We start from the raw sequence: 25,834 nt of genomic DNA on the forward strand, positions 1-25,834 counted from the left end.
CATTACAGAATCACGCAACTACAGTAGATCGAGAATAAAAGCCAATCACACGTGCGTCTTTAAATTACATGTGTGGGTTTACTAAAAGTGCACCCGCTGAATGATGATGTCACTTACCCCACGTCAACATAAAAGGGCCTCAAAAGAAGTAGCATACATAAAGAATCTTAAGGGAAAGGAAACCCTGTCTTCAAAGGTTTCACCGAACATGTGGCAAAAGCCCAATAATGCTCCTTTAATGGTCAAACATAAAGGAAAAATCTCCTTTCCTATAGGAAAGGTCTCCTTTTAACTCATTCTCCTTATATAGTCTCCCCTTTCTCTCTATAAAAAGGGGAGAGCAATTATTCCCTAGGGGAGACAACACAATAATGATTTTGACCTAGGGTTTCTCACAAAGAGAGCAACTCCCTTCTCTCCTATCTTCTTCTCTCTTCCCCACGTCCTTTCTCTTTCCCGTCACCATTTTCGGACCTTTGGAGACTAATCAACCTCCCTAGCCTTAACACCCTACCTATACCCCCCAATCACCAATCTTGAATTCCAGAATAGTTCCAAGTAGGGGTGGATTCAAGCGGAGTCGAGCCGAATAGTACTAGGCTCGAGCTCGGCTCGAGACTATTCTATAAGGCACTCAAGCTCGGTTCTAGCCAGAACCTTGAGCTCGAGCTCAGCTTGGCTTGAGCTCGATTTTGAGAAAAAAATATTTTATAAAAAAAAATTATATATAAATTTTTTTATTTTAGATTTTAAAAATTAAGAATTATAATATTTTTATTATATATATTATTTTCTATCGACTCATTTAATAATCAAGTCATTGAATTGGGCTCAAGCTCGAACTCGAGCTCGGTTGAAGCCGAGCTTTTCACAAGACAAGCTTAAATAGCTCATGAAAAGCTCGGCTCGTTGCCACCTCTAGTTCCAAGTTGAATTCCAACCATTAGACCATTACTCCAACATCATGCAATTAAACGCAAAATAGATTATTAATCTGAATAATCAAGTACAAATTATATTTTCTAGCACTGTTGAACAGATTATCAGAAAACTAAATTCAATGTCATTTTCTTACTTTTTTCAACAGTTTTGGCTTCTCTTATGTGATGCTTCATCTCCCATGGTCCATATTCTTCACCGTCACCATTTAACCACAATCTTTGCATTAAGGCTATAATCTTTGCCATTATAGTAGTATTATCCCTACCCAAATCACAGATCCAACCTGCCCCACAACAATGCATTTGCACTTATAACTCTTTCATTTAGTAACCTTAACTTGATAGATTAGCACTAAGTTTCAAATAACTTAATGTTATTTGAAGGAACAGGAAGTGTTTGCTAACTTTATGTAAATACGTTACATTTTAACTTTGCTACCTAAAAGCAAGTTAAGACTAAAATAGTGAATCTCAGACAGTCATTTTTAGAAAAAAAAATGCAAAGCCAAGACAAAATATTGGTTGCACCAAACCACTTATCAAAGAATTTCTAATTAAATATTCCAGGAAGTTGCTGCATGCGAACATTTGTATTGAAAGTAATTACCATGTGCAATTTAAGTTTATTAGGGAAAACAGAAAGGATAGATTGGTTTTTTGTTGGTTTATTAGGGAATAATGATTACAGTCTATAACTAGAAGGTACTTAACAATAAGAAAATTTAATAAATTTGACTGTAGATAAAAAGGGTACAATATGCAATAATTCATTATGAATAATAACTTATCATGTGGATCCATAGCTTGTAACATTTTCAGGATTCTTGAAAAAATATCAAGCATCCTAGAAAACAACTGGCACTTGTTAAGCTAAGCTGCCTGTCAATGCACTCTAGGGACATTAGAACCATTTAATGCAGCTCAACTTTTTTTTTGATAAATAATTAATGCAGATAAGCTTTAGTAAGCCATAGAGTTGAAGAACCAAATGAAATACATGAATCTCCCTTAATTATGCTACAATGCAACATTTAGTATCACCAGAATACCTAAAACTTTTTTCATGAGAAACTAAAAGAACTAGTAGACATGGTTACCAAGTATCCATGCTGCAAATGAAGTTAGATTTTAAAAATAAAAAAAGCTGTATAAGTATAGTCTTGGGTCTGTGAACCTAAACTAAGTGAAGAGAAACTGCAAAAACACTTTCAATTGTGGACTTTGTGGAGCTGGCTTTAAATAGAACAGGTTGGAAAAAACAGTTCTAATTGTTGTTGATGCATGTAAGGTGCCTCAAAAGGTATGCTTCTTTTGAGAAGTTCTTTTCAGAATTCTGATTTTCCTTTTTCTAAATTAATTTTAATTTTTTTTGAGTGGAGAGTCTTAAAGATAAGTTACCTAATTTGATAAGTGGATGGCCAAATTCTCTAATAAGTAGACATGGTTACCAAGTTTCTCCGATAAGTGGATGGCCAAATTCAAACCTGTTAACTTTGATAAGTGGATGGCCAAAAAAACTGACATGCTTTGAAAGTTCTTAGAAAAGTTACCGTGATTGTTGGTCTATGTGAAGTCAAGTTTCATCTTTGAACCTGTTTACTCTGGAGCATATTAATGATTGTTGGTCTAACTATGTGAACTTGATGCTTGCTCAAACATTTTGGGTTTTTTTTCGTATCTCATATTACGAATAAGAAAATGATAAAAAAAAGGGAAAATGTCATCTTCAAAGTGACCTTTCTTCTCCGTCGACGGCAATATTCGTTTGTCTTCTCCAGCGACGGCAGTAGTATCAAAGGTTGTCTCCTCTATTAAATGGTTGGAAATGGGCTGAAAGCTCTCGTCTACAAGGGTCTTGTCTTATCTTGATCGTCAACAATGACGAGAAACACCATCTAAGTCCTTTTTGATAAAGATTTCACAGGCGAACCCGCAGGCGACGAATGCTGCAACTTCGAACAATACATAAACGATTTTAGAGAATAGTGATTCACTCTTTATGAGAGTAAGGATTTACGAATGGGCACTTTTTATTTTGAAAAATACTCTCTTCTTCACACTATAAGGGGTATTTGTGTCATTCCACTTGTCCATTAACGGAATTTGACACTTTTTAACTTTCGAATGCTATAATGACATATTTAAAAGTTCGGGTACTAACATGACACTACCCCAAAATTCAGGGTTATAAATTGGAATTTTCCCAAAGAAATAAGAATGTCTCCGTCCCCGGCCTCCGGCTGGAGTCTGGAGTCTGGAAGACGGAGCGAGAAGCAAACGCAAGTGTAAAGAGGCAAAAATATGCCGTTGGCGAAGTACTACTGCGACTACTGCGACAAACAATTTCAAGACACACCGTCGGCTAGGAAGCGCCATCTCCAGGGCGTACAACACCAAAGAGCCAGAGCTCTCTGGTACGATTCTCTGAGAGGTAATTCTTCTTCTTCTTATTCAAACCCTAATCTCTCTCTGCACTTGAATCTATACCAACCACGATTCATGAAAGATGCCCTTGGTTCTCTGTCTTTTCGTAATGTTATCTTCGTTTCCTCGGTTTAGATCCGAGTCTGGTTCAAGCAGAGGGCTACGGAAAAGGAGTCTGCAACCATTTCATGAGGACGGTATGTCTGTATTGTTATCCCCACTCCTTTACCCTTTCTTTGTTTTGAGAGCTTTCTGTTAATTTCTCACGGCAATCTTAAGCTCTTCAGTGAATTTTGGGCTTTCTTGGATAATTCAAAATATCAAATTGTTCCACCAAATCTATCAAGGTACCTTATAGTATTTAGGCCTTGGCGAGAAATAAAGGATACCAAGAACACTGTAAATAATATGACAGGCGATTTCAGTTATAGTGCATTTTTTATTCTTAATGTTCATCCCGCCCAGGCTGTAGGCTGTATGTTGGAAAATGTTCCATTGGTTAGTTAGACGATACTAACCATCTAATCAATTGTAATGAGTCATGATTTTAGACATCCAAAAATTGTGCAGTTCAAAGAAATAGCTTCAGGAATGTAATTCAATACTCTAATTAAAAGACTGATTTTTGGATATTCGTGGTTAATTTGAATGTTCAAAATAATGAACGAGTGGCATTATAATTGGGTAATGTCTAATAAAACAAATGCTTCCATGGACTTGTACCATTACATCAACACCTGTTCTTTATAATTTTCATTCTTAAAACCATGCATAATTATATGGTTCTCCCTACAATGCATACTCCAGATGCCTGACAACGCCGTAGTCCATACCCCCAAAATGAAACCAGTTGGACAATCTAACCATTCAATATGGTCTACTTGTAGACTATATGGCATAAAATATGTAGAGGTTAGGTAAAGGTGTTAAATCTACATGTTTGGGCCCTGGATAATTCTGCTGTTTAAGGTTGGTTTTATTTCTGAATTGTTGCTTCTTTGTTGTGAATTGTGATTGGTTTGGGGTGTCATCAGGTTGAATGATGATGATGACAATTTCCATTTGCTTGGAAAATTTTGCCCTGGTCATCATCTTCACATGTTTTCCCTTTCTTGTCATGCTTTGAAGGGATTCTGCCAGTTTGGAGATTCTTGTAAATACTTTCATCCCAAGCAAAACATTCAGAGCCCAGGTGCACAAGGCTTGATCAGTATGATGGCCCTCAATTATATTTATTTTCATTGGCGCTCCTTCATTCTCTACCAATCTAAAGCCAAAGTGCTAATTTGGATGAAAAATATCTACTTTGTGGCTTTTTCACCACCAACTTATGTGAAGTTTCTGTTCATTATCTTGTAGCAACAAACTTCAAGGAGAATGTACAATTGCCTTATATCCTGGGGAATCAACCTGTAGTAGGAAGCTCTATTCCAGGTAAGTTAAAATCATTATACTACTCCATTAATTGGGGGAACTATGTTCTACTTAATCTTGATGCTCGTTACCAATGTTTGGGTCCATAAACATGCAAGTGGAGTTATGGAATTTGAATAAGGCCTTAATAAAAGTGAAATTTGAAGGACTTAAAATTTGTATCACCTTTCTAGAGGCAAATTCAATGATCATAAAACCACAACTTTAGCTTGTGTAATGTCTCATTTGTATAATAATTGTGTAGATGTAAAGTATGCATTTTTTGGTTAAAGAATGCAATTAGAAAGATTCAAACCAGAGTCATTTGTATGGAGTCAAGGACAAAGACAAAGAGGCCAATAAGTGTATATTAGAATTGTTTATTCTATATGCTTTTGTTAACTATAAAGTGATGGGTCAGTGGGTCTACCAAGTTATTGGATTGTTGACCTATGATTTAGTCCCCTTTATAGGTATGTAAACAATCTAGATTTGGCTATGTCGGTTTTAGCCATTAGGAGGTACTTGTCTCTCAAATTTTTCTTCATTTCTAACCATGTAGAAATAGGACCATAACTTCTATTCTCCAATCGTTGCTCCATGATTCTCCACCATACTTTAGCATGACCACCAAGCTTCATGCATGCAAATCTGATCCTCTGATCATCAGTCATGTCATACCAGTCAAAATATTCCTCTAGTGCAGCCAGCCAATCTGAAAAAGATTGAGGGTCTAAATCTCCCTTGAAATCAGAAACATCCACCTTTACCTTCTTGGTTATATCATCTGCATAACCACCATGTTCAACTTGTCCCATCATCTCATCAAATAGATTTGTGACCAATGCTTCTTGATCAATCCCTTGGGTATTTTGGGTTCTATTAGCTTGAGCAGGTGGTACCCTTGTGCAGTTTGTAGCTCTTTGTCATCCTCTAAGATTAACAGACCCTTCATCTTCACCATTATCATCTTCATGGACAACTCCGTTGTTTCGTCCTCCATCCCTTTCATTAATTAGAGGTGCTTCTTGCTGGATTTCTTCTTCTTTAGCTTCTTGAAGTTCTTTTACTTGTGCTTCAAGGGTTTCAACTCTCTTGCAAAGGGTAGAAATCAATGAATCTCTTTGTATCAGTTAGCTGACCCCTGTACTTCTTTCCACTACGTGTAGCCATGATGGTAACAACCTATAACCTTGGCTCTGATACCAAACTGATGTAGGACCAGCTCAGTTCTAGTCTTTAGAGAATGTTGAATGGTCTTCTTGATCAAAGTTTTATGTCTGTAATGGTTGTAATGGATTCTTGAAGGAATAAGAGAGAAAATAGGGAGAGAAAGAAGAGAGAAAATACCTGGAATCACTCACAGGGTGCCTAGAATCACTCTAGGGCATGGGAATCACTCATCATAGCTAGCATAAGCTGAAGAAAACTCAATATAATTCATTGCCTTTTTGTAAAACGTCCATACATATTTATAGACTCTAAACTCATAATTATCCTACAAGTCAAACTGTTAGACTCATAGTAGTATTAGGAGTCAAACTGTTAGACTCAATAATACTAATAGGACTCAAATTAAACTGTCATATCCTATTTCAATTCAAAGAAGACTCAATAACTTTATAATCCTACTTATGCAATGACTCTCAAATTTTAAACATAAACAAACTATAACTACACAATCAAACCCTATTATTGGACCCTACATAAAAATTATAAAATGGCAAAAATACCCTTGGTGTTCAATTCAGTCCAAATCCCAAGTACCATCATTATGCCATATCAGGACCTGTTGTAAGGCCTTCTTCTAGAATAAGTCTTCAAGGGTGCTGATTGATTCCTATCATCTCTCCCCGGCTTGAAAGAACTCGACCCTAACAAGTTAAAAGTATGGTACCTTTCATAAAGATCTTGGTTAAGACGACAAAAGTCTTCAACAGTGATCCAAGAACTCTCAGACCCTATTTTCCTACACTTTTTCTAAAAATAGGATGACTTGGGCCCCTCAATTTAGAAGGAACTTGTTTGATTGGGAGATGGATGAGATTATGGAGTTGTTGGAGTTGTTACAAGGACAGGGAATAGATATCAACTTGGAAGTGAATGGAGTTGGAAATGGAATGGTGATGGATGCTTCTCAATCAAATCTTTGGCCTTTCAAGCTTAGCAGTTCAAGTTCTATGAGTTTTCCTTTCAGTCAGATCTGGAATCCAATCAGTCCTTCCAAATCTAATTTTCTAGTTTGGACAATGGCTCTAGATAAGTGCCTTTCTAGATTTATTTTAGAAAAATGAGGTGTTCAACTACATCGGCTTTGTTGGTCTCAGTTGGAATCTACAGATCACCTTTGTCTCCACTGTCCAATCTCCACTTAGGTGTGGGAGCACTTCCTGAAAGTTGTGGGAATCTACTGGGTTATGCCAAGTACTGTTTATCAGCACCCCATTTTTGCTCAGTCCCTTCACCCTACCTCTTTGTACCCTCCTTTTAGACCCCAAAACTTGGAAGCACAACTAGATCAAATCAAGACTTTACAAAGCCAAAAATTCCTCTTTTGACACAATCCACAGGACAAATGAAAACTTCGAGATCAACATCGATGTCCAATCAAATATGGCCCACAGACTTAGGAAACTATAAATTAGTCACACATCCAACATTCATCACGCTAAGTTCCTTTTTAATGGCCCTGATCCAACACACCCATTGCCTCAAGATCACGGGATACAATCCCATTGCAAGTCTACAATGACCAACCTCAAAAGTGCTAAGATTTCATTCAGATGACCCTACACAACTAGAATTAGAAAACCTAGATTAACCATTTCTTTCTCATATCAGAACCATCCACTTGACTCCTCACCTTAATACGTGTCTACCCACCAAACTTCATCACAAAATTCCTCTGTTTGATCTACCATCAAGCCTAGATCCTATCTCATTGATTAGAGCTTATCATCCATCATCCTAGTCTTCATTTGACCGATCATACCTCACCATTGTGTTCAAAAACCCCAGCACGTCAAATTTCAGAACCAAACTCCTCCATTTGACTGTTAAAAAGTGAGATTTCATTTTGGGTCGTCTCGTTAATTGATAAACCATTGACCCAAACTAAATCTGTTAGTCTACACTTCTAATCAAAGATCCATCACCTCCATTGGATTCATGACGTTCAAAAATGCCTGCTCACCAAATTTTAACCCAAAATTCTCCCATTTGACTTTTCATAAAGCAAAGATTCTATTTCAGTAAATATTATTGATCCGAACGTGGCAGCCATAGATCTCCATCATCCGGACCCTATTTGACCAATCATACCTCACCATTGTGTTCAGAGACCTAAAAAACCCTAGCACATCAAATTTCATGACCTAATTCGCCTGTTAAACTAGGAAAATGCCATTTTGACGTGCAGATTGAATTGCCACCTCATCTATCCCAATCTGAAACCTCAAAAGGGTGATAGCTGATGCCAGACCCATTCTTGACACGTTCAAACACCTGGACCAATGAAATTGAGCCTAATAGACCCAAAAACCCAAAGATACCCCCACTTAAAACTAAGAAAAGACAAGCACTTTTAAAAGTTAATCAAATTTACGTTTTCTGCCACTGACAGCCCCAAATACGAGACTGCCTTGATAGGCACACCCCAAGTTCCTATTGGATGTACAAAACCCGTGAAAACCACCCCTAAATCGAAGAAAACCTTTCACCAAAGAAGAAAGCTTGATTGGGCACCATTTTCTTTGAAAAGTCTTTGCCTATTTATGTAAAAAATCTCTGTTGAATCCCAAGTACTGTAGCTGAACAAATTTTCAGACCTCTTCCTCTCCCTTCCTCTATAAATACAGACCCAACTCAAACTTTGGAAAGGGGGAGAAAATCAAAGAGAGGAAACCTGGGGGGGGGCTTTTGAGAGACCTTTGAGGTGCGGATCTGAAGAAAAGAGATCTTAGAAGCACTCCCAACCTCTGTGAAACTTCCATTTGTGAGAAACCTCTAGATATCTGAACCTTAAACTTCAAAACCACCATTTATGTTTCAGATCCAAAATTTTCCCGAAATCCCTAAGCATTCATCCATATCAAACCTCTATTTGAGCCCATTGAACTACTCTTTTGATCAATTCAATTGCTAGAATATTGCTCTCAAGGTTACATACGAGGGGTAAGCCGCTCACCCTATCTGTAGCTCAAGTTTGTGCTTTTTGTATTGCTTGAAGTTCTGAGACATTGGAGAACCATTGCCATTGTTCTCAACTTCTTCTAGACTGAGAATAGGGGTAGGGAGGCAAGGGTCTTAGGGAAGTCAGTACCTAAGACCCAATAACATTACCTCAAAATCAGTCTTAGGAGAAGTTGAGAGCATGTTTCTCCAGATTTCAGAAATTCCAACAACTATTTCTGTTGTTTTTCGTGTGAAATAGAGCTTAGACAACTCCTATATCCCTCTCCCAATCTTAGGATCCAAAATCTCAGTTAGGTGCCTTTCCTAGCGAAGAACAGAGTCGTTATCAAAGCAAGTAAGTCGATTTTTCGAATATAAAAAACGAGGGCCCATTTCCTCTAAAAATGGGTGGCGATTCCAGTTCTTTGATCCGGCCATGAGCTTTCCGGAGCTCACACTGTTAAAGACACTGTGCTATTGGAAGGTTAGGGCCCTTAAGAAGAAAGGAAAATTGGTGTGGAGAACTATTCCAGTAGCTGTTCTCTGGTCCATTTGGTCTGAGAAACAACAAAGTCTTTTGTAACAAATTCAAAAGCACAGAGGAGTTGGTACAGGGGGCTGTGAGCAAGCTGATCTCTTGGGTGTCTGCTAACTCTGAATTCAAGCACCTGAATGCGCCTCAGCTGCTTAGTTCTCAGTTCCTATGGAGTCTGGAATTTGAGTTGGTCTCTGTGGAGTCTGTAATCTGATCTGTTCCTGGGCCGGTCCTTCTCTGGTGAAGACCCTGTTGTATCTATTCTTTTGTTTTTAATAAAACTACCTTACCTTTAAAAAAATTGAGTTTGTAAAGAGGGATTTGAGTTCTTACATCGAGTCTATAAATAAAGTCATGTAATTGCAGTCTTATATTGATTCTCTCTCTCATTCTCCCTATCCCTCTCTCCCTCTTATTTCTTCTCCTAAGCAATCTATCTCTTGGGTTTTAATAAAAAAATTTCTTTTTTTTATTGATTTCCTGCCCATTTCTTGGTGGACAGTAAGTTGTCTGCTTAATCATCCAATTGCGTTTGTTCCAAGGCGCCAAATGTTGAATAGTGTCTTGGTGGCAAATGAAATAATTAGTTCTATGCAAACCTCTCCAGGTGTGATCTGTAAGCTGGATTTGGAGAAAGGCTTACGAGAATGTTAATTGGAGATGTTTGGACTTCGTTCTAGAGAAGATGAATTTTGGTCAGAAATGGAGGAATTGGATAAAAGTCTGTATTTTCTCTCCTAAATTTTCTATTCTGGTTAATGGACAATCAATGGGTTTCTTCAAAAGCTCAAAGGGACTTTGGTAGGGAGACACTCTTTCCTCCCTATTATTTATACGTGTAATGGAAATTCTCACTATTTTCATTAAGTCAGTGGGGGAGGAGGCCCTATAGAAAGGTTTTGAGGTGACTCCAGGTGGGGAACTGGTGCAAATGATACCTTATGCTTTGTAGAAGCAAAGGAGGATCAAATTGAGATTTTGGCTGGGCTGCTCAATTGGTTTGAAGTAGTATCAGGTCTGAAGATAAATTGGAACAAAAGCAGTTTGTTTCCGGTGGGAGAGGTGGAAAATATTGAGGATTTAGCAGAAAGACTAGCTTGTCAAGTGGGGCACTTACCAACCAAGTACTTGGGTCTTCTCTTTGGAGTTAAATGTACTTTTGCTTTGATCTGGGAACCAGTTCTGGAGCGTTTGGAAAAGAAATGGGCTTCTTGGAAGGCTAAGGGCCCGTTTGGTACATCTTTCCGTGTGGTCTTTCGACTGTTTACAAGCCGGGCAGACCGATTTTCGGTCTATTTCCATTTGGTGCGCGGAAGATCTAGCCGCCAATAGCTGGAGTGCCAAAAAGACATGAAAAGCCCATTTTGGGCTGATTTCGTAAAGGTCCAAATGAAATTTTTCACGTCTTTCGCATTTTATTCTCGCACAGAAAGACACGGAAAGACGCACGGAAGACGTGCATCTGCCAAACGTGTTTCGGGCTGCTCAGATCTTCATGCAAAATCTCAATGTCTTTTGACTGTCAGAGCTACCAGAAGATCTTCCCAAAAAGACGTGCCAAACGAGCCCTAAGTATTTATCCTTAGGGGGCAGGATTACACTTCCGAAAAGTTCTCTGACTAATCTCCTAGCTTTTTATCTTTCTCTTTTTCCTATCCCAGGGAAAATAGCCCAAAGAATTGAGAAGCTGCAAAGGGAATTTCTGTGGAGGGGGTGGGAGGAAAAGAAGAAAGTTCACTTGGTAAGCTGGGAACAGGTGTGTTTACCAAAAGATAAAGGAGGTTTGGGTATCAGAAAAGTAAGGAACTTTAACACTGCACTTCTTGGGAAATGGATCTGGAGGTTTGGAATGGAAAGAAAAGAATGATGGATCACTAGCACTTCTTTCAATTCTCTTGGCTGTTCAATTTGGAAAAAAAATCATGGACATTTTTCCTGTCTTTAGCAGAGGATTGAGACCCAAGCTGGGGAAAGGGTATTGATTGCTTTTCTGGAAGGATCCTTGGTGTGGCCGTGTGGGCAATCCACTCTCTCAGATCTATTCCCACAGCTTATCTGGGAGTATTATGAAATTAATGAAGGTTCTTTGATCTGGTGCCCTTCCTTCCAAAGGAATTTTCAAGATCGGGAGATTAAAAGCTTCACCGAACTTCTGGAGCTGATTTCCCTTCAGCCCCTGGATCGGCTTCTGGAAGATAGTTGGGTATGGAGTTGGAGTTCAGATGGCCGATTCTCTGTCAGATCTTTTGTTAGACATTTGTCTAACCTCAGTCCAGCGGATTTTCCGGCTGCTAAAGTTTGGAATTCTGTAGCCCCCTTAAAGGTTAATGCTTTAGTCCGGGCTGCATGTTTAGACAGATGCTTAACTAAAACACATATGTTAAAGAGGTATGCAGATCCAGGAATTAGTTTGTGTGCTATGCGGGCAAAAACTGGAAGACAACAGCCACCTGTTCATCCACTGCTCTGTCTCAACAAAAAGCTGGAATCACTTTCTTTCAGCACTGGATATTAGCTAGATCATGCCAAACACTGTGAAGGAGCTGCTAAATTGCTGGGAGCTGCAGGGACTGTCAAAGCTTGCAAGAAGCATCTGGGAGACCATTCTAGCTGCTGTTATTAGCTCTATATGGACAGAGAAACAAAAGGATTTTCTGTAACACTTTCAAAGATTCAGAAGATCTTATTACTTTTGTCTTTGGAAAACTCCTGTCTTGGGTCTCGGCTAACAAGGGGTTTCAGACCACCCAATTGGGGGCTAGGTTGGGTTCTGAGAATTTCTGGAATTTGTAATGGCTTGAAATCCATTCTGTCTCAACCCAAAATATATTTTTGTGGGGACTCTCTTGTATTATTATCTCTGAATTAATAAAATTTTACCTTACCTTTAGTCAAAAAATAATAATAATAATAAACTCACCAAGGCTGAAAGCTGTTGGAAACTTGGAACCCTACTGTCCTACATCATATAGTCCAACTATCCTCCCTCCACCCAAGAAAAAGAAAAACATAAAATCTCAAAATGGGCTTTATGTATTGAAGCTAGGGGAGGTTTTTTCATTAAGTGTGCATGGTAGGTCAGAAGCTCTATTATTTTTTGTTCTTTGTTATCTTTCCATAATACCACTACAAATTCAAGCATCGTTTTTTTTATCATGTGACCATGGGTGTGCCTGGTAGGTTAGTAGCTTTATTATTTCAACTTTTTTGTGCATTAATGGTGATATGCTGTTCAAAAAATGGATGTTTTTAGCAGTTCAAGTTTCAATATTTTCTGATTATTTACTTTTTGTTTTTCTTTTTTTCTTTAATGTATAAGGAAAATATTTATGAAACCCATGGTCACATGATAAAAATTTTATTTTGGACTTAAAATTCCAACCCTTATGACGGATTGATTGTCTTGTCCAATTTGACTATTATGATTAGAGATTTGGAGTTATATCTGTACTGATACTTCAATAATGTTTTGTCTATTTATTCACAATCCCAGGCTGTTGAGTGCAATTAACAAAAATTACATGGGTTTTCCTTCTTTATGTATAACTGTAAACACCCATTAGGGCTGTGGTTATTAGCTTAATGAATCTATTTATTTCTATTTGATAAACAGGGGTTGTCATAAGAGAAGGTGCAGGATTATCGTTGGGTAACTTACCTCCATCACTAAGGCCACCACCGGAGGGAGGATATCCACCTCTTCCTTTTGTGGACTGGGGATAAGTCTTTTGTAGATATAGAGCATCCTTTCTTTTCTCTCCTTATACTGTCATCCCTAGGTTGCACTCTTCCAACCACTAATTTTGTATTTGAGGCACATTGATAAGTTACTGTTTGTTGTTTTTGGTTCATCATTAGGCTTCTGATAAGTTACTTTTTTACATCACATAAGTTACTTATGGTCGTTACTGTTTGTTGAAAGTTTCGTGTATGGTCTAATGTACCTATGTGTATTTATCAAAGCTGATGAGAAATCAAATATACTTTTTATTTTTCTATTGTGCTCCATTCGCTTTTCGGTAAGTCACTTATCCGGGTAAATGCACTTACCTGGTTAAGTGTTTCTCAAGAAAGACTTACCCGGGTAAGTACATTTGCCCATGTTCTTTTATTTTCCATGTAAATAAGGCAATGACCATCTTAGCTATAAAAATCACATTATTAAAAGGGGCATTTTTGTCCCATCCAAGTATTGGCAACTTTCCCCTAGATGGGAAAGTTAATTTATTCACCTAGGAGATGGGTATCACTTATCCAGGTGATACCCAGGAAAATAAACTTTCATTGATCTCCACAAATCTGAAAAATGAACATAGATTTCTTGGTCAATGGGAATCAAAATCCCATTGACAAACTTTCTCCCCTTTCAAAATCCAAAAAAAAAAGACGCTCGCTTGATGATAAAGGTGATATCGGTAGAAAAGTTGCTTATCCGCCCCCTCAATGATCAAGTACCATCGGTATCTCTTTTATCGGTGGTAATATTACAGGTTCTTGAATGTCTCACTCTCAAATGTTCCTATTTTGGATGGATGACTAACATGACAAATAGATTCTATTGAACACCATCTAATTAACTTCCTTTTTATCCACATCATCCTCGTACACTTCCTTGGATTGGAGATTTATCTTATTGATTCAAAGCAAACACTAAATAAAGGAATTCCACCAATGAAGGCTAGTTTCATCGTCCCTCTTGATATAGGTCAGTTTATTGCTTAAGGACTAATTGAACTGGAATTCGAAGTTTGCTTGATGGCTCAAAGCATCTTTACTTGGCCATCTGAAACATCTTGTTGCACTAGTCAAACAAATGACAATAACAGAGATCTAGATTCCATGGGAGTACAATTAAACATCGAGTCAAATTCATTAAACCTAGTAAATTTGCTATCGCTTTGATCCATTACAGAATCCATTTACAGTTTCATAATAACAAGATATTTCTATTATTCCAAACTTTGTCCATTTTCGTTGAACTTCTCAGATCAAACCTTTTGTTTAAAGCCAAGTAAACCCATTTCACACAAAAAGAAAACCAAAGTGGGCTTTAACAGATGTCAGCAACAGAAACTGAAGCGGAAGCCGACCACGCACATATTATTGATGGGTAGATCAAGCTTCTCAATATATAACATCTCTAGTGTGGCCTGTCCAGACTTCACTAGACAAACAGCAAAAGGGAAAAAAGAAATCATTTCTTTTCTGAACCTGTGAAAGGTTAGTCTAAAATTAAAATATTTGAAAGCCCAACCAGAATGACTATTCCAACATGAGTTCCTTCTTGTGCCCTGATTAAAGAAAAATTTATTCACATCCCCGGTGAAAATGCTTGCCGCCGAATTTTTCACCGGGGATATTCTAGCTTCATAGTGATTGCAACTGTTTTTGCAATGATTACTAGTAATTATCAGACTGAGATTCTTTGATTAGGCTGCTTGATTCAAATGCTTCCGGAAGGATTCTATTGATTTCTGTGTCAGCAATCGTTCTGATTCTTGGAGATGGGCCTGGTATCAAACTGAAACTGAAAAAGGTTCCTTTAAAATAAGCTTGGAATAATATATTACTGCGGTGTAATAACTAGACTTGGGACCAAAAAAAGTGGAAGTTAATGGGAAGAACATGGGGAGATGATCTACTACTATCCCTCTCAATACCATCTCCTCTTATTCCTTCTCTCCACTCCACCTTTTTGGCCTGAACGATCATATGCGGACTCCACATTCTCAAAAAAGATATGCTTCAATAGAATTGGTCGGTCTTCGCCATTAAAAATTGGTCGGGATTAATGGTAGGCTCCAAATGACCTCAAAAGAGTTTCTTCCACTAAGTCTTGGCAGTATAAATGTGACTTCAACCTCTCTGATTCTCTAGCTTCCATGACTGTCCCTCTTATTTTATGTCACTGACTCACTGCAAGTTGTTTACAGAGGAGGAAGTCTTAACTCAAAAGTGTGCTTCAACTTACAGAAACGTGGGGATGGGGTGGTGGGTTGATTTATCTTTCTCCTCTGGTTCTAACTTCTAGTTGCTAATATTGACAAAGCCTGTCCATTTCCAGTCAGGTTCTTTGAATTTCAAAGCCACAATTTTTATTCCATTTCTTTCTCCATCTCAGCTAATAGTTAAGTGAGATTCAAGGATCAACCATGGAGTTGGCCAGGGTGTTTCTACTGGTTTTAGTTTTCTGCATTTCGTCCTGTTCTTCCTTCCTTCTTCCCGCTCAAGGAAGTTTGCAAAACCATATAAACCGCAAGCTAGGCCACCGAGTGTCCTTCATTTCACAACCCCCTTCTCCACCACCTGAGTCTAATTCCAATGACGCCGTCTTCGATGTGCTCTCATTTGGTGCCATTGGGGATGGCGTTACAGACGATACACCTGCATTTAAGATGGCATGGGATGCAGCCTGTCAAGCAGAATCAGCAACCCTGCTTGTTCCCAATGGCTACTCCTTCATGATCCAATCTACAATTTTCACAGGCCCTTGTGAGAATGGCTTCGTGTTTCAGGTAATATGACTGTGAACTGTAAATTTTTTTTAATTGAACTCACATTTGCTTTATATAGAAAACGAATGCTGATAATGGGATTGGTACTACTCTGTGAACACTGAGAAGATTGAAGGCACACTCATGCCGCCTGATGGGCCAGACGCTTGGCCGAAGAATAACAGTAGGCGCCAATGGCTAGTCTTCTACAGAATAAATGGATTGACAATGCAAGGGGGTGGCCTTATCGATGGTAGAGGAGAAAAGTGGTGGAATCTTCCCTGCAAACCCCACAAGGTAGAGAGCTCTGCAATTTAATGCACTGAAGAGAGAGACAGATTTCTTTATATAAACTCCCTACAATTTCATCAGTTAATGGGTCATCCGTTGTTGTTACAGGGAGTAAACGGAACGACACTGCCTGGACCCTGTGACAGCCCTGTTGTAAGTTCAACATGATTCTAGCTAGGCGACTTATTCACAGTAATTCCATGCTAAGAACTCCATTCATCTAATCTTAAAACTAATTAATGGCAGGCATTGAGATTCTTCTTGAGTTCCAACTTGACTATACAGGGGCTTGCAATCCGGAACAGCCCCCAGTTCCACTTCAGATTCGATAACTGCAGGAACGTTTATGTAGATACAATTACCATAAGGGCGCCCTCTCTGAGTCCCAACACCGATGGAATTCATATAGAGAACACAGACTCCGTGCGTATATATAATTCCCTCATCTCAAATGGTATGTTCAGAGTTCTAACGTCATCAGAAGCTCCCTCCCTTGGTCTGTCCATTCACCAACCTAACGAGTATATATATATATATATAAACCTCACTCCAGGTGATGACTGTATATCGATTGGGTCCGGATGTTATGATGTAGATATAAACAACATCACCTGCGGCCCCAGTCATGGAATCAGGTATTGATGAATGGTGATCCCCACTCATCGCTTTTCTTCTTGATTCATCACTCACCACTCGCCCATGGATTTCATTCCCAGAATTTAATAATTCACCAACTTGGTACTTCTCCTGCTCTCAGCATTGGCAGTTTAGGCAACCGAAATTCGAGGGCCTGTGTCTCCAATATCACATTGAGCAATTCAGTCATAAAACACTCTGATAATGGAGTTCGGATCAAGACATGGCAAGGAGGATCAGGTTCAGTTTCTGGGGTGAAGTTCAGCAACATACACATGGACGCTGTGAGGAACCCCATCATAATTGACCAGTTCTACTGCCTGAGCAGAGCCTGCGCCAACCAGACCTCTGCGGTCTATGTGTCGGACATCTCGTACACAAACATCAAGGGCACCTACGATGTGCGGAGTCCACCGATGCACTTCGCCTGCAGCGATTCTGTGCCATGCACCAATCTAACACTCTCGGACGTGGAGCTTCTCCCTGCTCAAGGAGAGATTGTGTTAGACCCGTTCTGTTGGAACGCGTATGGCGCTTCCGAGACGCTTACTATTCCACCAGTCTTCTGCTTGTTGGATGGCGTACCGCGATCAGTACTGGAGAACGACATAGAACAGTGCTGAACCACTGGACTATTAATGAATGATGTGCAAAGCAAAATTATTTATTATATATATACTTCCAAGAAATTTAAAACTGCATAAAGAGAAAGAGATGAAAAGTATGATAGCTAGTGAGAAAAGAAAACTGATGACTATTGGCTATGTACTGCACTCTCCACCATACTTTGTTTTTATACTAGTTAATTTTAGTTTTGTACTTGTCACCGTTTCTTTATATACTTTTCCTTTCATTTTTTCCTCTGCAGACGCACTACCATATAATCAATCCATAGAAACAGTAATGATCTCTGAACAAGGATTAAGGCTGCATTTGGTGGGTTTTTTTTTTTTTTTTTTGCTTTTAAAGGGCTTTTTAGGAGATCGGCTTTGGTCGAGGCAAACCCGTGCTTACACTGTTTGCATCGAGAATATCTTCCCATAAAATAAAGCATAAAAGTACAGAGATATTCCTGATGTAAGGCTGTAAAGACTGTTTGAACGGCATTGCTTTGAGGGAAGCCAAACTGTTTAAAATTCTCTTGACAAGGTGGTTTTTGGAGTGCTTTTTTCCATTGAAAAAGGCATTTATTTAACAACATTGCTTGGTCCAAAATCGACTAATGGCAAGGGGGTTCAATCAATTAATCCATACTCAATTGTAATAATGAAATAAGAAAATATATGAATCATAAACTGGTTTGGGAAAAAGGGGTCAAGGGGGAAGTTATGAATAGTGCATGGCACCGAAATACTAAAAAAATATTCAAAACAAACAACAAAAAGATAAAGGGGTTTTTACCCCTAAAATAAAAAGTAAATAAATAAGGGGTGAGATGGAACCGTGGGAATCAATATTAGATTAATTTTTTTAAGGAAAAACAAGAAAAAAAATAGCTGAAAATTGAACCAAATCGTAGTTTGCCATCGCTAAAGTGGTGAGAAGTGAAGATGGAAAGGAAAAAGTGAAGAAGAAGAAAAAGAAGATGGGGCGAGGGTTTTAGAGTCGACAGAAGCATTCTGGGTGTTAACAAAAGTTTAAATGAGCAAAACCGTGACGAAAAATAAGAAAAAGCACTTCTTGAAAACACAAGAAGCCAGAAGTCGCCCATCAACTGCTTTCTCTAATCGGCTTTTTTCAGTACGTTTACTGCTTTTTTTTTTTTTGGGGGGGGGGGGGGGTTAGTATTTTAAACCCCACCAAACTAAAAGCTGAAGAAAATGATAAAAATTGAAGATCCATATGCTCAACATTAATCCACAACCCCCTCCCTAAAACCAAGAGATGAAGTTCCATATGGATGGTTGTTTCAGGAAACAAATTGGAAAGAAGACTGAACTAACCAATGGGTCACGAATGTTAAATGTTTTAGCTGATCATTTACATATAATTTTCTGTCATTCAATTGATCATAAACATTTTCATGTATTAATTGATCATCCACAAATGCTTTCTGTGACTGTGTATCCTGCCCATAAGTATGAATATATAGTCGTCATTTGTCAACAAGATTCATATTACAAATGTTTTCTGTTTTAAGTTATTCCAACAATAGATGGATGATTTCATGTCTGTTCATACAAGCAGACAGAGAAAGGATACAGTAGAGGAGGATAGGAAAATGGAGATTTTTTCTTTTTCCTCTTGTTAGGAGGATGGGACGATATACAGAGATGCAAAAAGGAATAAGGTCGAGGCTTTCATGAATAGAAAAAGAAGCCATTAAGGAGGAGTGGAATAATGAATGAATACAAAGAGAATATTTGGTGAGAGTGATCGAAAGCGAAGAGGTTTTGAAATTGATCCGACAGTGACTTAGGTGTGAACTGCGTAAGTGGTGGAGGCGGCCGGCGGCCGTCGATTCTCTCTCTCTCTCTCACGCGTAACGGCTACAATAATCATTAGTAAGGTGAGGGCGGTGCACGAGCTAAATTCCAAAAGCCACCCACCAAACTCAACTTTTTCATTTTATTCTCTTTGTCTCTCGCAAGCACGCACATCGCTTCAGAAGTTTTGACAAATTTGATGTCTGTATCTCAGTGCTTGCTGCTCTGTTTATTCTTTATGGGATCGAATAGGAAGATAGACAAAGAAAAATTCTGAAACTTGGTGGGGTTTTCTCTCCAAGAACCCATTTTGGACTATATAGTATATATAGTATTTTCACTAGATGAGAACAAGGAAATTTGAGGAAAATAAACAGAGGACTGCAGGAAGATGCATGATTCATCCAGAGATTATAACAATGAAAATATTTTAAAAAGGCCCAGCTCCATTTGATGATTTCTCCTTGGGATTCATTCCTTGCTCAGTTTGGAACGAGTACAGAGTGCAAATACGTATAAAACAATACAAAATATAAGGTTTGTACTCCTTCTAAAGTTTACTGCTGTGTACAGAGAACTTACTCCACAGGTCACAAGATATAATACAAATTCTATTGTATAGAAATATATTTTTGGAGATCAGTGCAGTGAAATGCACCTCAATCTGTAAATATTTCAACATGAAGCCCACATTTTTGCATCATGTTCATGTCCCTTTGCAAACCAATGCTAAAACGTAACATTGCACTCATGGCAAGGTGCAATTTTGCATTGCTATAGAGCAAAATCTATAGCACTTGGTGCATTTTGTGGTGCCACTACTGAAAAGTGTGTTTTCATCCATGGCACACATAAGAGAAAGAGCAATAAGAAATGATTTCAGTACTCATAATTTAACAAAAACTATGGCACTCACAGAAAGGAATTGCTAAACAGGATTCATGTGGCCAACTCCATGTAGAATTGCTCATTATGCATTTGGTATGAACTCACTACAAGTCCTAGTGAATTCCCCACTGACCTTGGCCACATAGTGGGTTTACAATGATAGTCGGCATAGATATGACAGTGTGTAGTGTAATGTCCCCCCACTTTTTTCCCTTTCTTTTCTCAACAAAATTTTGGGTTCTCCTTCCCAGGATATATCTTTTTGCCATTTTCCCTCGGCTCAAGAGAATGGAGGGGATGTAGATACAACAATGTCAAAAAATTTAGAGGAATAGAGTGATATTAGCTTAAAACAGGGTACTAAACCGCAACTGTTAGAAAGTACAGGAAGGTTTCAGCAATTTATTCTTGTGTATAAACAAACTATGGAAAGCTCTTGATATTTGGATCTGGTCTGATAAGAGAGATATATGGAATTCAGCTTCGATCAGTGCAAGCCTGTACTTAGACCGTTCGATCAGCCTCTTGCAACCTTGCATTAAGAATATCATTCAACTTTGGTCAATGCAATTAAGCCTATGCTCAGACCGTTCGAACAGCCTCTTGCAATTTTGCATTAGGAATACCGTTCCATGAAATAAAGTATATAAGTATGAAGATATTCTTAACAGAAGGTTATATCAAAACTGTTCCAACGGGAACGAAGCCCAACTCAAATTTATTTGGGACTGGGAACAAAGAGAGACATGAGTGCTTTCATTTGTAATTTTAAATCTGAGGTACGAACCTGACTGCCATGGAATGAAGGAATGTGGGGGCCATGGAATAAAGCCCAAAAGTAATTCACAAAGGAAAGGAATCTATAAAGAGAATCACCCTTATGCAATACATATATACACACACATAATAGTGGAACCGCTCAAAAAAATAATAATAATAGTGGAACCGCATAAAATATAATATTAATTATAAAGTGTCATTCTTTTCTTGTACATGCAGATGAGAGGGAGGCGTGCTGACGTCAGAATTGAGAAGAGAACAGACAGAGTAAAATAGTACAAAATAAATTTATAAAAGGATGTTATTTAACACATTTTATTTATCGAAAAATATATTATTTAACACATTTTATACTATTTGAGAATAAAAACCTATTCACTAACCTCATCTAACAGCTTAAGATTTTAAGATGAATGGATGTTTGACATGATATCAAAGCCTATCTAAGAACCTAACCTAATAGTCTAGTATTAATTTGATTTTCACCCCATTCTAGTATTAGAGTCTTGTTTGGTGTGTTTTTTTGGAAAGATCTTTTGGTAGTTTTGACAATTAAAAGATGCATTGAGCTTTTACATTAAGATCTGAGTAACCTGAAGTATGTATGGCGGATGCACATCTTTCCGTGCGTCTTTTTGCATGAGAATAAAACGCCAAAATCGTGAAAAGCTTCATTTGGAGCTTTCCGAAATCAGCCCAAAATAGGCTTTTCGCATCTTTTCAGCATTCCATCTTTTGGCGGCTAGATCTTTCCCACGCCAAACAGAAATAAACCAAAAATCGGTCTTCCCAACTTATAAACAACCGAAAAACCACTCAGAAAGACATGCAAAACATAGCCTAAATTTTACTACAAGATATAGGTGAGCCTGTCCTTGTCCATGCTTAAGTCCAATGAACTTTCGTGTGAAGGGCATAATAGAGAATAAAAACCCATTTAATGACATAACAACTTAAGGTTTTTAGGCTGAATGATTCTTTTGACATGCATATCAGTGAGAAAGTGAAATGTAAGAACTGAGAAGCATTTAACTGATTCTAAAATTTTACAAAGTAACTGAAAATTCTGGAATTTGTGACATGGATTTTAACTCTAAACCTCCATCTCCATACAATAATGGAACAGATGGGAATGACCCACGTGCTTATTAGGGTGGATTCTCTTCAGTTTCGTTATTATATAATTTCAATAAATCACTACTTCTCCAATTGCGTAGCCTATTTCATGCCTATCCAGTATCTTATTGGTGAACTTAATACTGTACATAAACATAGTCCAAAGTGCACAAAGTGAGAGTACCATTAAAATATTGAACGCTCATCTAAGAAAAGAGTCATTTTTATGGGATGGTACAACCTTCATGTCTTCATACATTATGAGCTTTGTATCTGATGATGATCAAAAGTTCGTGATCCCTATTGGTAGAGACAACTTGGAGCTCGAACACCAACTATGATAGTTGATCTAAAAAAAGAATGAAGTCAAAGAACCTGGGTGGATGTCTCAGGCAAGGGTCTCTGACACTCAAGTCAATATTGGCCGAACTCTCCGAGGTGGTGAATAGATAGGCAAGCAGGAAAGCAAGTGTATATGTTTGCATATATGTGTAAGCGTACCTTTTGAGGGCGAAGGCTCACCCTTATATAGACCTTGAGACTTGGTTGAGACATGTTTGGAATGTTCAAGTTGTTGATGTCTATCTGTTTGTTGCTTCTAGGATGCGTCCGCACCGCACCATGAGTGTCCTTATCAACTTCCCCACGAAGCGGGGGAAAGCGGGCTTATCGTTGGTAGGTAGGCATCATCCCACGAATAAGGGAGAGATCATGCCATGTAAGTCGGAGGCATGTTGAGGTCGAAGAGGTCCCTCAGGTCACGAGCTGCCTAGGTCAAAAAGGTAAGTTGGGAGCACGGTGTACTTAAGTTGGTTGCTAAGGTGCTCTTAAGTGAGGTTGGAGTTCACTTGAGCTTCATAAGTCGATATGTCGAGATGCATTCAAGCAAGATCCTACCACGTGTGTTGTTGAGGTGCAATACAAGTGTTTCTTCTACCACATGGAAGAATATAATCCGAGGGGAAAATCATCCCTCATCAATTGTCCCCCACTTCCAAGATCAAGGTGAACAGCTTGAGGGAAGGACGTAGTTTGGTCTGAGGCAATTCTTGTCAAACACTTCGGAGGTTGGTTCTTGCCAGGCCACAGATTTGTGCTAGTTCAGTTTACTGGTTTGGGATTGTTGGACAAGTCGTGTTAACTCAAGTGTGTAGACTTCACGTGAAAATTAGTTGTTGCAAATGCCAAAAAACATGCTAAATTGATTTTGGACCTCGGGAAACAAATCGTCAAATCAAAGGGATATCAATCGCCAATGATCCGCCATCCCCATCTACAAATAGTGAGGCTAGGGGGTTCATTTTCACTTGTCCATTGCGAAGGAGCAATGTAGAGAGGTTGGAGAGCTCGGTGCGTGGTTGGAAAGTCCAGTTAAAGTCAAGTTGGTCAGTCTTAAGTCTTTTCGACTGAGTCTCCCCCCCTTCCTTTTTAATTATGTCTAGTTCTGGTTTTGAGGGTGAGGAGCGAGCTAGCACTCAGGTCGAGGAAGGGTCCTTGATTCAGGAGCGTCGAGGTTCCCATAACGGGGCTACGAGTTCTAGGAAGAGGTCCGAGTATGGCCCAACTTAGCTGACTCCTGTCGACATCCATCGGATTAGGGAATGATATCAAATTCCTGAGGAGTTCGAGTGTCAAGACTTGGGAGAAGGAGGGTGGCCTTTCACCTTGAAGTGGAGAGTGGGCATCACTGACCTAGGGGAGGAGACCTTAGATGAGCTCGTGAAGGCTCTAGTAAATGACCTTATTGGTAAGAAGTTGCAACTTGGGGATTGGCTAAGGAGATGTTGATCTGGGCTGGTCTCAGTCTAATGGGTAGGTCATCTTTCCTTCTCCTCTTCTAAGCTGTTGAGAAGACATCGACAAGGTCCACATTTGACATATCTTCTGCAAGGGTCACATGTCGCCAGTCGTTCGAGTTAAATCCAATATAAATTATAAATCTCCCAAGTATGCTGTTAAGCCTGCAAACGAAGACTGAAAAGCAGCATGCGAAGAAAGCCCCTAACCTAGGTTGGGCGCTAGCGCGCCCAGCTTCAAAACGGTTGCGCTAACGCCCTGCAAGAAAATGGATGCAACAAACGAGAAAACCACAGTGCGCTAACGCGCACTCCGGCTTTCGAGCCTACTTGCTTGAGCACTAGCGCGGCTAGCAGCAAGATTCAAAATGGATGCATGCGCTAGCACGCTACCGTTGCGCTGGCTGCACGTTAGCGCCGCGCTAGCACTCAATCCGTTGCTTGTTGCGTTGTAGTTTTGAATCATGCTGTTAGCGCAGCCAGCAAGATGCGGCTGAAAAGCCGTATCACGCTAGCGCGCTCACGTTTTTCAGCTAGCTGCTAGTTGTAGTGCGCTACTCTTCTTTTTTCCAAGCAGCCTCAAAGAGGGCGGCTTTGCTCATGCACGAAGGGCTAGCGAGGGGAAGAGCGGAGCTCCAACCTAATGAATGGAGCGCTGCCGCCACTTACTAAGCGCTGGTTCTATCCCGGCCAAGCAACCAAAGCAAGCAACGGTGCCGCTCGATCTAGCGCGCTAGCGCGTGCATCCGTTTTTCAGCTAGGTGGGAATAGTGAAAGAAAGAGAAGGGGAAGAAGCAAGGTAGAGGAATTGGTCGACTCTTCAGGCCCATGACCTGAAGACTGCAGGTTCGACTCATCAGTCCCAAGTGTCTCCAAGCCCAAATCAGCAAGCGGGGAGCTCAAGAAGTGGCTCACATTGATGTAGACAACGTCGAGCCACCTAGGCGGGAGGAGCACATCAAGCTCGTAAGTTCGGCGGTCCCCCCTATAGAGCAACTTTCTATTGACCCCAGCATGGATGAGGTCAGCAACTTGGGGTTTCAAACCCATGTGAGTGAGCCGATGTCAGGCCAAGCACACCCCCCGGTCAGGCCAATGGTGACAATGCAGCCCACCAACAAGACTTGGGATCCTAGGGCCTTGATTTCTGATTGGATCAACACCTTATGATGGTAAGGACTTATCCTTATTTCTTTTTTTCCTTTCCTACTTGTAAGTCGAGCAAACTAGATGTTTTCTCAAGCCAACTCTCTCTCTCTCTCTCTTTCTCTCTCTCACGTGCTAATAACCAAGATAGATAAAAGTGCGACCAAAGTGGAGAGATCCAAGGGGAAGGTGGAGGCAGTCAAGGTGGAAATTGGCACATTGTAGACCTTCCAGATTGAGGCAGAATTAAGCTTCTCTACCATACTTAAGGAGAAGGCAAAGCTACTAGAGAAGCTAGTGGAGGTGAAGGAGAACACTGTTGTGCTCCTCAACGACCTGGAGCAGGAGGCCTAGCTCACTGAACAGAGAACTAAGTATGTCAAGGAGATGAAGGTTGTCATGGCGAGGGCTGTCGAGGAGTACATTGCCTCCACCGAGTTTCAGGCTAACAGGAACAAGTATGCCTCCCCTCCTTGGTGAAGGGTTCATGATTTTTCACCAACTCATTGTTGCGCTCTATCCAAAGTTCAACCTATCAAAGCTAAAGATGTCAGTCATTACTGATGATATGCTGAAGAAGGCTGACAAGAAGGAGGACTCCAAGGAGGAAGATGAGGAAACCAAGGGTGACAAGGTGGTTGTTGACAACGTGCCCCCTAGTGATACCTAATTTGACCTCTTTTCTTAGGTCTTGTATACATGAACTACTGCATTCTAGGCCTCCGAGCTCAACTTTTTCATTCCTTAGGAATGACGTTTACCCGACTAAGGTTGC

The 25,834-nt window shown here is 39.5% G+C and overlaps 2 protein-coding genes across 4 annotated transcripts; both read left to right on the forward strand.

Moving 5' to 3' along the window:
• Positions 1-3,134: 3,134 nt before the first annotated feature.
• Positions 3,135-13,482, forward strand: LOC104611238 (C2H2 and C2HC zinc fingers superfamily protein). Of its 2 annotated transcripts, none has more exons than XM_010278213.3 (5): positions 3,135-3,372; positions 3,501-3,562; positions 4,494-4,575; positions 4,725-4,799; positions 13,100-13,482. In XM_010278213.3, exons 1-5 carry the CDS (start codon positions 3,243-3,245, stop codon positions 13,207-13,209), a joined length of 459 nt encoding a protein of 152 aa, XP_010276515.1. In that variant the 5' UTR covers positions 3,135-3,242; the 3' UTR covers positions 13,210-13,482. The 2 variants fall into 2 exon arrangements, with proteins under 2 accessions (XP_010276515.1, XP_010276516.1); XM_010278214.3 differs by having other exon boundaries at positions 3,138-3,372; positions 4,494-4,557.
• A 1,218-nt stretch (positions 13,483-14,700) lies between these two features.
• Positions 14,701-17,741, forward strand: LOC104611236 (polygalacturonase At1g48100-like). 2 transcript variants are annotated; one of them, XM_088904346.1, is made up of 6 exons: positions 14,779-16,001; positions 16,110-16,277; positions 16,380-16,424; positions 16,518-16,725; positions 16,825-16,906; positions 17,029-17,741. In XM_088904346.1, the coding sequence occupies exons 1-6, from the start codon at positions 15,639-15,641 to the stop codon at positions 17,528-17,530; spliced, it is 1,368 nt and encodes a 455-aa protein (XP_088760472.1). In that variant the 5' UTR covers positions 14,779-15,638; the 3' UTR covers positions 17,531-17,741. The 2 variants fall into 2 exon arrangements, with proteins under 2 accessions (XP_010276513.1, XP_088760472.1); XM_010278211.3 differs by having other exon boundaries at positions 14,701-16,001; positions 16,518-16,906.
• The last annotated feature ends 8,093 nt before the right edge of the window (positions 17,742-25,834 follow it).

Source organism: Nelumbo nucifera, chromosome 4 (genome assembly GCF_055504915.1).
Source record: "Nelumbo nucifera cultivar China Antique chromosome 4, China Antique-T2T, whole genome shotgun sequence".
In the NCBI taxonomy this organism is placed as follows: Eukaryota; Viridiplantae; Streptophyta; class Magnoliopsida; order Proteales; family Nelumbonaceae; genus Nelumbo; species Nelumbo nucifera.